We start from the raw sequence: 17,596 nt of genomic DNA, 5'->3' as shown, positions 1-17,596 counted from the left end.
CAGGAAGGATTGCTGGATCTTCACCTGCATCTTCAGAAGTTTTTATTTGCAAAGAATACACCCCATCCCCTCCCTGCTCCTAAGCATGTACCAGACCACATACAGCAGCTACATGTGTTTTTGCTGGTTTTACTACTTCTGACCATCAGAAGGTGATGGGGCTCTGGGCACTGGAACACCAAGGAGGAAAACTCCATTTCCCAACCATCCCAGATAGCACCCATGCAGCCTGCAGTGTGGAAAGGGTTAAAAAAAGTAGAGACAGAGTTAGTCAATATTTTTGAAGTTGTGTTTATGGCAACTTCAGAAGAAGGCCCAAAAATTTTAAGTTCTCACCGATGGAAGCAGTGTTCCCATCCTGGTGTGCTCCAGCTGTTCCAAACTCCAGCTGTTGGCCTGAACCCTGGTAGATGGTTAGAGCGACGTGGGCTCTGGAACATCTGTAATTCCTGACAGATTGAAGGCAGTCCAGCACCAGGCTGCCACAGGAGTAGCAGACATGAAAGCAGGCAAGCTTTGCATGGAGTCTTGCCTGACAAGCATAATTCTGTCAGTTTCTATACTACATAGACAAGTAGTGTAATCATTCAACTTTTAAAGTATTGTTATATTTAAGAAAATTAAATTCTCAGCAGCTTATCTCTTTTTTTTTTTTCACCTCTTTCTTTACCTCTCCATCCCCATCAAAGAAAAGGCAGCAATTCTGGATGCAGAATGGGAGACTTAAGAAAAAGGTAGTGAAAGAAGGAAGGAGTCTGGGAACAGACTGAAGAGGAATAATGATGGAAAAAGGTGGAGAGTGGAAGGGAAAGGTGGAAGTCAACTGGATCTCCTTGGTCAGGGAATCAGTCCTTAGGGGTAAACCTTCCCACACCCTGCATAAAATAAAGCTGAGTTTTATAGAAACTCTCATTTCATGCCAGTTATTCCCAGAATAAACGCATCTTGTGCTTTGAGATTATTAAGAAATTTTATTCTTTAATTAAAGACTATTCACAACTTACACAAAAAAAATCTGAACATATTCTGCACAGGTCATCCAAAGTTTAGCACTTGCTGCTTCTAAAGTACTTGCCTTAACGTCTTACTGTTTTCTTATGTATGTTTGTAGTGCTTTGTTTGGGCAAAGGGGACTGAAGGGAACTATGTATTGCAGGTAGAGAGATACTGTGGTGGTAAAAATGAAACATAGTCTTTACCAAAACTCTGTTTGCAAGATGCTGTGGTACTGGTTCCTTTTATACATGTGCAGACTGATTTCTTGGGTCACTTCCTGACATATTTTTCTTACAGCCTGATGCCTTACCTCCAAAATTCATGCACACTCTTACACATGGAGAAAAGCAATCATTTTGGAGATATGACTGTAACATTACTAAACACTGTAGCCTGTGTGGTTCCTTTGTGCATTGCATTGCACCTAAGTTTCTATTTGACTTTTCCAATTTGGCCAGAGGAACTGGATAAGGAAATTAGGGGATCCTTTTGTTCTTCTTTTCTTGTTACATCCTGGTGTGATAACCAAAACCTGGTTTGCATTCCTCCACCTTCATTTGTTCAGCCACAAATATAATTACTTGATATACGTCTCAGCAAGAGATTTCATATCTAAAATCTTCAAAAAGTCTGTCAAGGAGAAAGCAAGACGGAGGAAATCTAAGAAACTGAGATGTGGTTTTAGGTCAATATGTAGGATGAACATGACAAAACTTTACTGAGGCACAAACGCTTGCGTATCTAATTGTAAAATGTGAGCACCCAATGCCAAATTTATTTATCTTTGTCCTTCTTTTTCATTTTTTTCCCTGTAACAGTATCAATTATTTTTCAATAGTGTCTTGCATCCCACTCTTTCTCATCTCTTTTTCAGTACTACCCTTTCCTCTGCTAAATCATCAAAGGTATTTTTGTTCCTTTACCTATTGTGGCAGAGTCTGTAAACACAATCTTACAAAGAGAATTTCTAAGTGTAAGCATTTGCACTAAAAGCTTTGAATTGCTATCTTTGATAAAGCTATTTGGTCTGATTATACTGTTTTGGAATCACACATTCAAGCATACCTCTCTGGAAAAAAAAGGGGGGGAGGGGGCGTTCAAAATGTACTATACTGCGTACCTCAGGGGATTATTTTTAAATACAGTGTAATCCATGTAAGCAATTGTATTTCTATCCTGAAACACAGAATCAATTAAGAGTGAAAGTTAAAGTCCAGTGTTTAAAAACCAACAACACTTAATCTTAAGGATGTATCAAACATAAAAAGGTTAATAATAATTATTCCGGGTTTCATTCTCCAAATTTACTTCCATGCTTTGAAGACTGAACAGACAGATATTGCAGGCAGTTCTTGTATCAACCATGACAAGCATTCTGCCTGAGCACTCCATAGCAGGTGTAACAGTCATTGATGGTTATAGTTTATATTTAAGCAGGAGATGAAAAAAAAATACAAATACAAATTCATATCTCAGAGTGGAATTTAAATTGAAGTAATTATACTTTTGGAAATGCAGTGATATCTTTCAACTGCTGTAAGTAGTCAGAAAAGCGTGCATTCAAGTCATCAAATAGCAGAGGTCAGAAGTACAGCCTGCTATGAAGTTACACGATGTATTGGTTTCATCATTTTAGGCATGGACAGATGTTCCTGTTCCTTTCATAAACCTTTGCAGCTGAAGACATCACTACCCTGGGACAGACATCCCAGCACCCACCAGTTCCACCAGTGGCAAGGATTGTGTCAGCCTTCTTTAGTCTTGTTTCAGTCAATATCAACCAGGTTACACAGTAACTGAAGCTGGAAAAGTTAATCCACTATGTTTAGGTTGAAATTTATTGTCAGGTTATTTTTTTCCACCTGTCATGTTCAGTGGCAAGACATCCAGAGAAATTAAATCTAGATACTGCCCATACTTATGAGTTAACAAAATTTTCTCAGTCTCATGTATCATCAGTGCAAACCACTGAACATACTGTCATAATGTCCACTGATTTTCAAGAGCACCTTCCTGCTGGAGTTTAGCACACTTTACTGAGAATGCGAGGGTGCCTTTAAAATCATGCATCTGCAATAAAACTGCTTAGACATGTACTTTTTTATTTCTATTTTTTATATACTTTTGATAGCAACATACTATTTTCCCTCTTTACTAACTTGCTGTCTGGCACCACTCTTCTTTTTCTACGTATTGATGATTTCAAAACAAAACAACTGACCTTACTTTAATGAAAAAGCATGCTTTGGTTGAAATGATAGCCAAATCACTTTTAGCACATTACAGAAACTAGTATGTCAGAAATCAGTAGGACACATGCTGCCTTAAAGACAACTCAGGGTGCTTTTTTATAAGCTTAGTTTTACTCCAGCTAACTAATGAAAGCTAGAGAGAAGAGTGAATCCAAGTTTTTCTTCTCCTTTCACCTAGGTACAGTGTACTCAGCCTCCCCACCAAAATCTCTTTGGAGAACTGTAGGAAGAAAGTATTAGATGGATTCAGTGACAGCATTTCTGTATATCATTTGTGAAACTCATAAACAATCAGCAGATGACTTGGTTTGTGTTGAAATCTGGAGGTTTAGGTGACAAAAGATTGGTGTCTAAGGTCATCCTGTACCTTTCTGTGGGCACCAAGCAACCATAGTTTGGTTGTAAGTGCTTGAGTGCCTCTGACAAGGCAAGCCAGTTCCATGTTGAGGCTCATGCTTGGACCAAGGACATTGCCTTTTGCTGAGGTTCTTGTGTGCTACTGGACTAATTTTTGGAGGCTGTAAAAATCCTAGAGGCCAATATGGAGAGATCTAGGCCTCTGCACAGTCCCTATCTCATTGTGCCATCCAGGCAGAAGATGAGCAGGAAGAAGGCTTCTTGTTAGAATGCATGTGTATCTACATCTAACCATACGGGAGTAACATGAAACAATCCTCTTCAGCAAGTGGAGAAACTTCCAATGACCTACCTGTTGCAAATGAGGGATAAGCCTCATTCCCAGTCTCTGAGGGGTTTTAGATATATAATTTTTATTTGGGCTTATTTTTCTTCACAAGGGTTTCAGAAACACTGGATTAAAAACAGGAAAAACTCAACCTGAATAGTATTGTCAATAGTACCCTAACAGAGCTTTTCTTTTCTTATTTCCATAATTAAAAGTATAGCTGTAGCTACATATTTACCCTTCCTTATGCTGGATTAGATCCTAGCAGTAGTATTTTGTACTAGTTGTAGCTCGTTAATTGTGTGTGCTGGGACTTCAGCCAAAGGTCATGACAATAGTTAAATGCAGGTGACATAACCGTGTGCCAAAGAAACTAAAAAATGTGCCTTCTCACTTCAGAAACATGTAGTTTCTACATTAAATACCAAACATTAGCTTAACGAAGTGCCTGCACTTGGAAGACCACATCAGGATCCAAACCTGCCCAGACCTGTTCAGACTCAAGGTTTCAGTTCAGACCTACATCTAGAAGATTAATATTGAAACCATTAACCAAAAAAATCTGTGTTTGGATCATGCTTGGTACAAAATTTCAACCTGTCTGCCTTTATTTAAACTGTAAAAAATGCAGAAGCAAGAATAAGAGCTATTTTTGAAACACTAATAGTGTATATATCCCCTGATTTGGAGTATAACTTCAATGTCATTAATTTTAGGCAAATTTCTGACAATGGAGGATATTGTACATAGTATGACAGATGCGTCCTTACCAGAGCTGAGCAGAGTGGAAGGATCACCTCCCTTGGCCTGCTGACAATGCTGGCACCTTTCGTAAAAACTGAAAACTCTGTTTTTCCATTTAAAATAATAATAATAAGAAGAAAATATTGGCCCTCACAAGAAGAAACATTATCAGCTCTGCCAGTTTCTTCCAGACCACACAAGGTGCTACAGATAGGGTCTCTAGTAATTCACACAGTTTTCAGCTTTTTGGATATGCAGCATTGCAGCTGAATAAATAAGTTATGTGATGTTCTTTCCTGTATCAGTTTACAAGGCTGAAATGTGTATGAACAGATGAGGGAAACAAAATAGGTTTCAAGATGGCTATCTATCTGAAACATTCTGTTATCAACTTCTGTGTGATCATCTGTTCATGAGATTTTCATATGGACAAATGATCTGGGTTTCATATGACCACTGTCCCATCCCATGAAAATCTGTGAGATTCCAAATATTATTTCACAGGCAAAACTGAAAACTTCCAAGTATTTCTTTTCCCTTTGTAAAAGGATGCTCTGCTGGCTCTTAGCATTCAGCTCTCATTTTCTACCATTCTCCAATGTGCCAAACTGTGTTTTTCTCGGATGGTGCTTTCTTGCTCCTGGCTGTTGAGGACTATCAATTTTGTTGACATAATTAACTATTCATTGACACAGAGCCTTGAATTTGCCTCTCCTCAGATTACAGGAGAACAACCCTAATCTCTAGGTTACAAAGTCATCTTCCCTACCACTCATAAAGCTTTACTCGTTGTGTAACAGCTCCAGCAGGAGAGGTTAAGAGACTGTCTGGGCAGTGTGGTGTTTGGAAAGCTCTTCAATGAGGTGGGAGATCTGCTGCCAATCCCCTATTCTGATGAATATTTGCTCCTAAAAAAGATGCTAACACCTTTTAACGGCTTCTCTGAAACCAGTTAGGTTGGATCAGGGACGAATTTAGTGCAGAAACTCTCCCAATATGTACTACTTATACATGTATTTTAGAACACTAACCACAGTCTACTAAATGGACTTGAATATAAATGAACTGTCACTATGGGAGAATAGTTGAAATAATCTTGGATGTACAGATAATATTGTCTCAACTGTGCACACTGCTTTAGAATCTCATTTCAGTCTGTACCTAAAAATCTATATGTCAAAAGAAAATATCCTGAGTGCCATCTTCAAACTATAACATGACACAAAAAAGCCATCTTTCTATATGATAGAGCTACTTCTAATTTTCCCATTAGACCAAACGACATCATAAAGAATATCTGCCAACAACATGATATAAAACTGTACCATGCATCATGAAAAATAATTGCAATTCAATTACTCATGAATTATAAAACCGTCAAATAGGTGTAATAAGACAAGAGCCTTAGAACATATGAAAAACTGCTTAGCATAGATAATTATATATGTTTGAACAAAATCCCCAAAATAAAAGATGTGCAGTTTGAAGGAACAGGGTAATCTTGCCAAAATAATTCTCATTTATAGCAATGGTTTGAGAATCAGCAATTTTAAAAGCATTTCCCTGGGGAAAAAAAATAAAAAAAAAGAAAAAAGTAAGTTAGGAAACCTTTCTCTCCACTCACTTAGGCCATACCCAGCAATGGGACAAGAACTTATTTTCTTGCCTCCATTTCCCTCTTCCTCAGATTCTACTTTGGCGCAGTATTCAGTGTTGCTGCTTTGAATCACAGAATGCATGAGGTTGGGAGCACCTCTGGCAACCCTCCAGTCCATCACCCCCACTCAAATCAAAATCACCTGCAGCAGGTTGCTCAGCACTGTGTCAAGTTGGGTTTTGAACATTTCCAAGGATGAGGACTCCACAGCCTTTTTGAGCAACCTCTTCTAGTATTTGATGACCCCAGAAATGTTTATTTATGTTTAAAATGAGTTTCCTGTAATTCAGTTTGTGTCCTTTACCTCTTGTCCCATCACTAGACACCACTAGAAAAACCATGGCCCCATCTTCTTTACATCCCCCACAACACACATTTATCCACACTGATCAGATGCCCCTGAGCTTTCTCCAAGCTGAATAGCCTCTTTCAAAGAGATATGCTTCACTCTCTTCATCCATCATCTTCATGACCCTTCATTGGACTCACTCCAGTATGTCCACATCTTGTACTTTCTTGTATTTGCACTTGCTTAAGTACTTAATGATACATCCTGTCCGCTCTTTGACTGCCTTTGCAGCTTAGGCTTAGCATTGCTTATTCATAAAAATATTTTGTCTTTCTGTAATGCTCTCTATCTAAGAATAAGAAGGCCACTGTAAGTTTTAGTGAATTAAACCCTTAGCACCTCTGTGAAGTAATTCAATGCAATTTCTGTTGTCAAGATGGAGAGAGCAAGATCCCAGCAAACTAACACGGCTTGTGCACAATCAGAGAGGCAATCTGTGGAAAAAAGCTATGGAGATTTTGCTGGATGTCAATTCTATCCTTTAGCCACACTCTATGCTTGAACAGGGGAAGGAGAAAGAAAATAGACTAGGGATGATGTAGGACTCAGGGAGAAATGGCTGCATCACTCTTTCATAGAACAAGCAGAGAACAGTAGGCTTTTTGCAACAACAATGAGAAAGCTTTCTGCACTCCGATGCATTTTTGAGAGAAAGGTTCAATTCACTTTCTTGGGGTGTTACCTTCTGGCAGAACAAAGAAAATTATCTTTCCTACATCCTATTTAATTATGACTACAAAAAGAAAAATAAACAAATATACTTCTTAAAACATAGTCTTCCCATAAATAAAAATTCTCACGCTGGTCTTTCACTTTCACAGACAAAAGATGCCATGGAACAAGACAGTAGGAGTTACATCTCTCCTGCAGAAAGGCAGAACTGGGCTTGTGTTCCAAGCTGCATCTGATTAAAGTGTGGAAAGTTTTGCAAGAATAATTACTAAAGGGAGAATAAAGTTGTCCAAGTGTGATGTGATACCATAGTTCCAGAACTCCCCAGAGAATTCCTCATATGATCAAAAATTTTAATAACTGGTTACTTCATAGATGTTATTTTCCAGCCTTCAAAGACTACTTTTACAACATGTAATACATCTTAATGAAATACAAAACAGTTTTATTAGAGTAGATTTGTTAATCTAACAGATTTCACAAATGAACTTTCTCAACCTCCTCATGACTACATTTCAGTTTCTTAATTGACCTTTTACATTGTTGACAGAGCACTTGGGTTTTGTGTGCATTTGTTCTAGTATGTAGTCAAGCAAATATTCAGGTAAATATTAGCCTACTTTTTTTCTGATGCTCACAAAATTCTTCAGAAGCATCAGATCCAGATTTCAGATGCTGTGAACTCCCAAACAAACACTATCATGTTCTGGAATTGGTTCCTGTTCATCCCAGTACTGACTTATGGCTATCTGTGCAGTAGTCCTCCGAGACTGCAGTGACAGGCAGTGCAAAAATCTCTAAAGTGGTTGTCCAAGGTAAGATTTTAAGTAGAAGAAATTTCATTATCCCCCTGTGAAACAGGATATAATAAACAGAATATTGGCCAACAGGGACACCAGCAGGTTTTTTTTTGTTAGTTTTTTTTTTTTAAGTTCATATTGGAAGTTGAATCTATTTTTCTGAATTTTTACTTTATGTAGTCCTACTGCCTCTTTTATTAAGGACAAGTGATTGCCAGGTGATTAAACTAAAACTCAATTAAAACCACATCAAGGAATTAGATAACCTATAACTGCTGCAAAAGTGATTAAATAAATAAATCAAGAAAGATCACATTGTTCTATGAAGTAATATATGGTCTTAGTGCTGAGGACATTAACTAATTTATTGATTGTGATCTGTTACTGTCATAACTACCACACCTATAACAGCCACATGCAAAGGCAATTCAAACTAAACAACGATGAAAATCACCCAGCTCCTCCTTTCTATGGCATTTATATGGGTCAACCAATTATTCCTTTTCCTTTGTTTGCTACCCAAAATTGGAGTAAATGAAACCACATGAGAACTAAGATACAGTCATCCTAGCTAGTAACTCTGCTGTCTCTAGGGGTTCCCATGATATGATTCACTTTGAATCGCTAACACCCATGAGAACAGGTAAACTTTACACTTCTAAAGAAAACTATTTTGTAGGAAAACAGACTATTTAATATTGAAATATCTATAGGAGTAAGAGTATAGTTATCCTAATTCTTTCTATCTGATTCTAAAATATAATCATATTTTCTTTTTAAAAAATAATTTTCTTCATGAACAGTTAGATAAGAGTAACTTCATGCCAAAAAAAAAAAGCCTGTTAGTCATGCCTGTTAGTCAAAATGTTGTCACTTGTATTTAGATTTAGAGTTTGCTTCACTAGGCTTTGATGGAGAAACTAAACTGAGTTACAAGTGATTTTTAGGTTGGATTTCTATGCTTGGTTGGTCCAAATGATGATCACATCATCTTCTACAGGTGAGAAGACAGAAGCAATTCTTGGTTGTGCTACAAGCTACGGCCATTTTCATCTCCAGCTGGACTTCTCGGGGGGGGGGGGGGGGGGGGGGGGGTGTGTGAAGAAAAGAAAAGAGCAAAAAGAAATTATTTGGTGTCTGAGTTCTAGCTTTAGACTTTTATTAGATTAAAAATATATATATTTTGGAATTATTTTAGGGAGCCGTCTTTTGCTACTTAAACCTAGATTTCATAACTTCCACTTTTTGCATTTGAGTCATGGATGCTTTAGAAACAACCTAGGGAAGTAAACCAGAACTTGACAGCAACATTCTGAGATTTTTTTGGAGGTAATCTTGGAATCTGTTTTTATTCATACTGATTATGTACTATTGTGCATCTATTTTGGGATGTAGGAGTCCTAATAGATCTGACGATGTAGAACTTGAGTAGTTATATAGATGGATGGGAAAAAACAGCAGAGATCATGTTTCAAAAAGTGCTATCAGTGGTGTTGAGAGCTCTGTTTAGAGAAGCAGGCCTGATTTACCACTGCCGTGTATACATTTATGTTTGTGCAAAATGGATGCAAAATACTTCTCATTCATATTTGGGAGTATTTTGAATAAGTGTTAGTGATCTCAATGAACTCCATAAAAAGGAAAAAGTGATCTGGGAAATCTGCAGACTTCTCTGTGGATAAAGTATTATCCACAGAAGCATTAAAAAGCATTATTTCTTTGGCTCTTTCTAATTTCCGTTCAAGCTGGTGATTGCTTTTTGTTTAGAGAGAGTGTTTTTTGTGGTCCTGTCCCGTATGATGCATTGTAGCACAATATCTGGTTAGAGAAATAGTTTTGGTTTAGGTTACTTTCAGATTGCTTTTTTTCTTTGGTAATGTATTTAACTTACTGTCTTTTAAAACTTGCTTCTCTAATTTAAATGTAGTAGCATTACTTATTTTTACAATTAACTTTCTTATCTGAATTTCAACCAAATATAACAAATCTAATAGATTAGATATTGTTAACCTTAAAAAATTGTGCTTGCTTTTTCATTTGTTGTCTAATTAAAACACCATCTTATTCTATCCAAATTATTTTCTTGATCTATTATTTGAATTCCACTGAAATGTTAGCTTTCCCATATATTTAGACCTTTATCTTTAACATATGTATAGAGTTGCACATATTGTATTGGATTCACTTAATTTAACAGGTAATATAATTTGGGGGAAAAATCTTTTTCATCCCCACATGGATTAATTAAATAAATGGATTGAATACCTGAATATTGCTAAATGTAGAAGTTGAAATGTTGATAGAGATCATCTATTTATTTATTTATTTAATGCTCTTTGATCCTATATGTAATAGCACAAATGTGACAGGTGCCCTAAGAAATTGTAGTGGTGAAGTGTGGAATTCAAAGTGAGAGCCTTAACAGTTTGCTAATTGCAGTGGAGAAGAACAGAAGTATACCTGCAACTTACGCTGCCCTACTCAGTCCACTCTGAAAATGTCAAGCATGCCTGGTGCAGACAGCAGAGAGGTTCAAGAGAAACAGCTTTGGGATGATCCTGCTGACAAGGAGCAAAGACTGACACCCAGTAAACGCAACCATGCTGGAAATGTGTCTCAGCCTGAGAAGAAACTCCAAGAGGCTATTTGTGTGCTGCTGGTGGAGTTGTGTGAGAGATTCACATTCTTTGGCATTGTCTGCAACATGATCCTCTTTTGCACTGTCAGACTTGGCTATCGCAACTACCAGGCAGCTATTGTCAATATGTGCTTTGTAGGCACCTCCATGTTGACACCAGTGCTGGTTGGCTGGCTTGCCGAATGCCTCGTGGGAAGGACCAAGCTTGTGTGCATCTGCATGTTTCTACACTTCCTAGGTAGGTGACAGCCTGGTGACTATTTAATGTTTTAATAATTGTATTACAGAAATACATTGCTGAACACTGTTTGAAATTTAATAATTTTCTCCAGCCTCATGGCCAACTTCGCTAATAGCTAATTACTTCATTTTTCTTCTATAAAATGTCTTGTAGCTTTTTGTGTATGTCTTTGTGAGGCAGTACTTTGAAAACGACTAGGAAACAGTTGCATGTATGGCTTATGGATAGCTGGCACATGAATTTTACTCCTCTGAATTGGCTTAGCTATTCAGAGCAGCTCTTTCTTAAAATTGGTCACATTAACAAGCATACATTGTTACTAGTGTTTGGGGGCAAATGTGAGATTTTAGTCAGTTTCAGAGAGAGATTGGAAATGGTTTCCCAGCTGTTGGTACCAAGACGTTTATTCTATGGAAAGGTATATGACTATTGTAGTTGGACTAGTGGGAAAGATGCATTTAAGTACACATCAGTATAAACAAACATTGCTGTAAGTACAGAGGCTATATTGACATACCTATATTGAAAGCCTGATTTCTGATAGCATATTCTGAATCTTCCCCACCTGTTTTTCTGAAGATCTTTTGTATAAGAGCACTGCTCAAACTAAGTATGACTCTTCTGTAGCAATTGTTGAGGATTAGCAGGTGTGACTTCTGCAGTAGCCAGCCGTGATGTTGTTTAGACATGCAACAAACTAAGGGGGGAAAAAAGTCATTCCTGAAATTTTCTTCTCTAGTTTCCTGAATGCCCTTGAGTTGACTGCAATACCATTGTGTAAGCAGCCTGGAAAAATGACTGCTATTATGTTCCACTGTCGTTCCGCCCCCCCCACCACCCCCATGGGCATCTGGGTTGGAATCTTCTGCAATTTGTCCTTTCAATACACATCTTGAAGTAGGAGACCAGTGACACTGACAGAATTTGATGGTTTTGGGTGTTGTTTTAAACTGAACTTTTGATGAAAACTTCTTTTTTTGATAGACCATTATATATATTTCTGATCTGTTTGATGCACAGTCATAGTCTTAGTCTCACTAACATTGGTGGTGTTTGCACATTGCTGTATTTTGAATTTAGCCTCCAATTAAAACTCAGAGAATCTGTAGCTGACCAAATCTGAAAGACTTGCCTTGCAGTCTAGAGCTGGTAAATGCAATTCATTGCAGTGCTCCTATCGGTAAAGTTTGGGGGTGGGGGGGTGGTGAAGAAAAATTCCCTGAAGCTGCAACAGAAAACGAGAAAATTCTCTTCCCCCCCCCCCCCCCCCCCCCCCCCCCCAGCCCCAACCCCAGCAAAAAAAAAAAAAAGTTGAGAATTTGTTTGTTAAATTATAGTTCTCATTAAAAGTCTGGGTTTAAAGGAGATACAAAACAGATTTTTGTTCCACAATGAGGGGCTTTTTGGCTGTTCATTTTTCTGTCACGCAAATTACATGCCTCCCCTGGTCCCTTCTGCCAAGTGGAGAGCCACTGCCCTCTACACGCAGGCAATGGAGAAGGCACAATGTGAAGAGATGCGTTCCCAGAGTGAGCTCTTCAATTGATTGAAGGACCTGAATCCTTACAAGCATTTGGGGCAGAAAAGTGCTTTCTCAGAGGCCTTTAGTCATCTTGCCTTTCTATATTTAGTGATACCCAGAAAGGTTCTAGATCTTTGTGGGAGTAAGACCCTTTCTCTTTGCACTCCTCTGTTGTCTTTGATTTTTTTCATGTCTTTTCAACATAATTGCTTAAAAATTCTAATTTATCAGTCTGATTTTAATCTATTTCAAATAATTTCCTTCCCATTCCAGGCACAGCCCTGCTACCTGTTGTGGCTTTCCCATTTGAAGACATTTACATTGACAGACGACACATTCTTCTTCATACGCTAACAAAAAAAGAGCAGAAAATAGTATTCTACTTTGCACTACTCACAGCTAGCCTGGGAATAGGAGGCATAAGAGCTATAGTTTGTCCATTAAGTGCATACAACCTTGAGGACTGTGGACCAAAGGAACTTCTTTCTTTTTTCAACTGGTTAGTAACTAAATATTAGCTAAATATCTGTAGAGGATGATACAGCATTGCCTTGAAATTTACTTGCAGACTTACAAGACAGATTCCAAGATGGTGGGTTTTGTTTTGGGATTTCTGTTTAAACTGCAGAAACTTTAGATTTTGGAATAATTTCCAAGAATTTCTGTAAAAAACTTTTGCTATAGTTCTCATTTTGCTAAAGGTGATCATCTATTTTTGGCCTCCATCAGAAATCTTCAGTTGGAATTAGGATGAATTGATTTGCCCAGATATTCAGACTTGATAACCTAGCTGCTGTTAGGAAACCAAATGGAATACAACGTTCTACCTTTAACATGTCTATAGCTTGAGGATATTTTGCTATTACTCACTGACGAAGACAAAATTCAATAATGCATTAAAGTTGGCATCAGAATAAATTTTTAGAAGTGACAGACAGCAGTAGTTTTCTGGTTTATTGGAACTAAGTATTGTTACTAGCCTCTAACCACTAAAATCAGTGGTAAGGATTTGCTGTATTATTTCAGCTCAGCCACTGTGAAGATTTAGCATGAGATAAACTATTTGACATTTGTGTTTCATTTGGAGTATTTCATATTTTTTCAAGAAAACTTTGAGAAAAATTTCTGGGAGGTAAAATGCTTCCTAAAAATCTTTTTTTTTTGTTTCAAATTAACTATTCCTCTCTGTGTGTCAGAGGGGTCACTTTTGGTCATATGTTTGTATTTATTTACCACTTTTGTAGCACTAAACATTCACCTTTACTTTCTGGTTAAACTGTGGAATGAGGATCAAAGAAGTATCAGTGGGAACTTCTGGATTCCTGCTTAAAGACAGGGTGAAACGAGTTCTAAACTACCCCCTTTTCTTTCCATTCCCTATGCATGCACACTTTTAAAATCAAAACTGAGCATATTTGCATATTGACAATATAATGCTGAGGAATCAATGAAGATCATGAATCAGATCTCTCTTCCTTTGGGAATGGCTCTCCTGGCTATTCTTTTTTCCTCCAATTATGTTAATATCAGAGTTTTGAATTAAATTCAAACTTGGGTGAATAAAGCAGCTTTACCAAAGGTGGATGAGACTGTTTAGTTCCTTAGAGCAGATTCTGCCTCCTTAACCTGCCCATAGGAGAGATGGGAAAAAGAAATCGTTCCTTTTTACTCTATTCTAAGTTTTAATCCTTAATTAGCAACATCATTTTGATTAAATAAGACTCTGGGGGATTAAGACTGGAAAGCAATCAGTTTTTCTGAAAGATAGCTCTAGAGAATTTAGTGTACTGTGGTCTTAGCCATTCAGAATTTTGTTTAATCAAAATGACATTTCTCAGTGTTGATTACAAAGGAGACATAATATGAATAAAATGTTCCTTGGGGGAATCCAAATGGATCAATTCTTGGGGCTTTGGAAATATTAAGAAAGGCATGTGTGTGATTTTAAAAAATAAAATAATTTTTGTGATGACATCCAAGGAAGGGCTACTTGATTGCAATCTCAAGATTTTTTAAATGGGGTTATATTCCTAGTGATCTTAATCTTGTTCTAACCTCTCAGAATATAATCATTTTCCCTTGGTAGCCTGTTTTCTATTGCTAGGTGTTTTTCACAGGATTGAATTTTAAAATAATAGATGAAAAGAGGTGGTTGCGTACTCTTGATGAGCCTATGTTCTTAGACAAGTTCTATTTTTTTAATCAGATTTACTGTGTTAATGATGAAAGAAATAGTGAAGTACAAACTTGTAATTATCTATTGTCTTCATGAATGGAATTAGATGACTGCTTTGCACATCAGGGCCTGGGTCTAACCTCTAGAATGATCTATGGCTGTGGCCACCTAAACAAATCCTGTCTACAGGAGTAGAGAATAAGTGTAAAGGGTACAGTCCAGACTAAGGATAACCTACCAGTGTAGTCTTGTCTTATTGATCTTCTGGAAAAAAAATAATAATCAGACAATATGGGACCAGTAGTATTTGTCTTCTCTCCTTCATTCTACCCGTTCTGTTTATTTTGTTCACCTTGTCTTTGCAGAGAATTCCATAGTGCTTCTGAAAAATTTTACCACCTCCTGAAAAGTTGTAGTACAGAAAAATATATAGCTTGGATACTGGCCCATTCTCATTCTAGGTCTGAGTCTAGATAAATCAAAACTTAAATCGTTAGATCTCGATGTGCTTAAAAAATAAAAGTGAATAGCATTTCAAGTGGCAGGAATATTATTTAGTACTCAGAATATATACTTATTCAGTATTCAGAATGAATCCAAACAGTGTTGAAAGTTCAATTTTAGAATGTTTTCAAGGCTTTTTAAAATCTAGATCTGTCTTCATTCAGCAAGTTCATCTTGATTGTTATATTAAGTAAAAAAAAAAAAGCTAACAATACTTTTAAAAGTCACCTGGATAATACTACTTAAGTTATCATAATGAATACATTTCCATAAGACATTGTAATAAAATTATTTTCTTCTGGGCATTTCACAATAACATTTCAGTTTGTATCAGTACTGCTTTCTTGAGGAGACCTCAGACTGCAGAAGGTGGGTTCCTTTTAGAACACTTAACCACAAAAATGATGACATATTTGGTACCCTCAAGCCACTAGTAGGCTTTGAGTCTATAGGATCAGATTAGAATAACAGTGAAGTAAAATTCTCAACGTATATAACGTGGATACTGGGTCCTTGATGCAAGATAATTGGCTCTACAAATCCACTCCTTTTGTCTTGCAAAGCAGATTTTACACCAAGGATTTTCCAAAAGTATGGTGCAATATCTGAAAAGGGGTATCCTCAAAGCAGAAGCCTTTCACAATAACTTAATATTTTAATCAAAGTCCTCCATGGACTTCTAAGGCTGAAGGTGAAAGTCTACTACCAAGTGATTAAACTACTTGCCCAACATTCGTGGTACACAGTTCACTGTTCCAGTCTGCATAATCCAAGCCAATAGATCAAAGCTACAAAACAATTCATACCCCAGGCAAGGTACCTGAACGTTAGATCACTGGCTGTTCTAAATAGATTAAGTCCACCTCCCCCAAGTAGGAGGAAATATTTTATTTCACACCAGAGGAAATAATTGAAGGGTTGCTATACACATTGTTATTTCTCTGTTAAGTTTAAAATGTGGTTTCATTATTTTGCATACATAAAGCTTACATTATCAGGTACTAAAAGTGTAAATGGTAAATACTGATATATTTAATTCTTCTTATCCACAAGAAGATTTCTGGTACCAGACTGATAATTTGTTCAGCTCCACTGCCCTAGTACAGTTAGTTTAATTGTTTACCTCATGGACCTGAAACATTGAAGTGAAATTTGGTGCAGCTTCTGTGTCAATGTGTGATGCTGTCTACAATTGCTATACTTACTGTGCATTTAGTTTCTTCTTTTAAATTTTATATTCTCTGAAGTCTATAAATTATTCAGCTTCTCCAATTTTGTCTCTTCTGTCTGTGTGTACTAGGTTTTATTGGTTGATTAACTTAAATTCAGCGGTTGTCTTTGTCAGTATCTCTTATATCCAGCAGTCTGTGGCCAGGAACCTCGGTTTCCTTATCCCATTTGTGTCCATACTTATGTCCATGATCACAATTCACATGGTGCGTGGTGAAATGATTTACAAACCCAAAACAGGTAAGAAGCAACTGTCTCTTAGGAAGTATCTTTAGAGATTATTTTCATAGAAGAGATCAACTTGCACATATAAATAAGGTCTTCAACAATACCCTGTTTTGGCTGTAGTTACTTGGGTCTCTGTGTAACTGACATCCTCTGTAACAACAGACATGCAGATTCAATATAGGCTGAAAAAATTGAGAACGGTATCTAGTAAACTAATGTACACCTTCTGCAATGTCGAGACAGGTTCTGTTCCAGGTACCCTCAAGCCACTAGTAGGCTGTACAGGTTCCTGTACAGTTGTCTGTACAGGAGCAGGTACTATTTGTGTGCAAGGGAATGGATGCATAAACCAAGTACCTGGGAATATCATAGGGATGGATAAACTAGAAAGATTTAGTCAAAACATACAGACCCAAAGAAATGCCTTCCCTCTGTGTGCACGCATGCACGTTAAAAAAACAAACAAACAAAAAAAAAACCATGATAATATCTGACTCAGGTCTGTACTGTAAAGGCTAGCATCAAATTAGGTAGCTTTTTGTGGAGAATGGTGTTTTTCTGGCTCACTGGAACTCACTAAAGGTTTTACAACCTGAGAAGCTAAAAACATTCTTTAGTATCTATCCCCAGGCTAAACTTTCATATGGACTAAATCTGTAGTAGTTTATCATCTAACTAGTTTAATTTTACTAAGTGAAGTAACATAATCCTGTAGATAAATCATTGTATTAGTCATCCATAAATCAAGCAGAATAATTTTTTGTCGAGATTTTTCCCTATGAATTTTCCCTATGAACATTGTTCAATTTTTCATGTTTTCCACACTTCTGTAGAATGCCTATTTCTAGACTAACATCTGCAAAGTGTTTATCTTCATTGTCAAAATAAAAGACAATATACTT

At 37.1% G+C, this 17,596-nt stretch overlaps 1 protein-coding gene across 6 annotated transcripts in view; it reads left to right on the top strand.

Moving 5' to 3' along the window:
* Positions 1 to 17,596, top strand: part of SLC15A5 (solute carrier family 15 member 5) — a 65,530-nt gene that overhangs the window by 24,759 nt on the left and 23,175 nt on the right. The window contains exons 1-5 of one of the 6 annotated variants that reach the window (XM_013172923.3): positions 8,645 to 8,798; positions 9,103 to 9,155; positions 10,595 to 11,031; positions 12,830 to 13,055; positions 16,537 to 16,706. In XM_013172923.3, the coding sequence (XP_013028377.1) occupies positions 10,653 to 11,031; positions 12,830 to 13,055; positions 16,537 to 16,706 (775 nt within the window). In that variant the 5' untranslated portion in view covers positions 8,645 to 8,798; positions 9,103 to 9,155; positions 10,595 to 10,652. Of the gene's footprint in view, positions 1 to 8,644; positions 8,799 to 9,102; positions 9,156 to 9,328; positions 9,485 to 10,510; positions 11,032 to 12,829; positions 13,056 to 16,536; positions 16,707 to 17,596 lie in introns of those variants that run through there. The other 5 variants (XM_013172922.3, XM_013172925.3, XM_013172924.3 and 2 more) reach the window with 5 other exon arrangements.

This window comes from Anser cygnoides, chromosome 1, assembly GCF_040182565.1.
Source record: "Anser cygnoides isolate HZ-2024a breed goose chromosome 1, Taihu_goose_T2T_genome, whole genome shotgun sequence".
Classification (NCBI taxonomy): domain Eukaryota; kingdom Metazoa; phylum Chordata; class Aves; order Anseriformes; family Anatidae; genus Anser; species Anser cygnoides.
The sequence above is the reverse complement of the archived record's forward strand: the minus strand, read 5'-3'. Positions and strand labels throughout refer to the sequence as shown.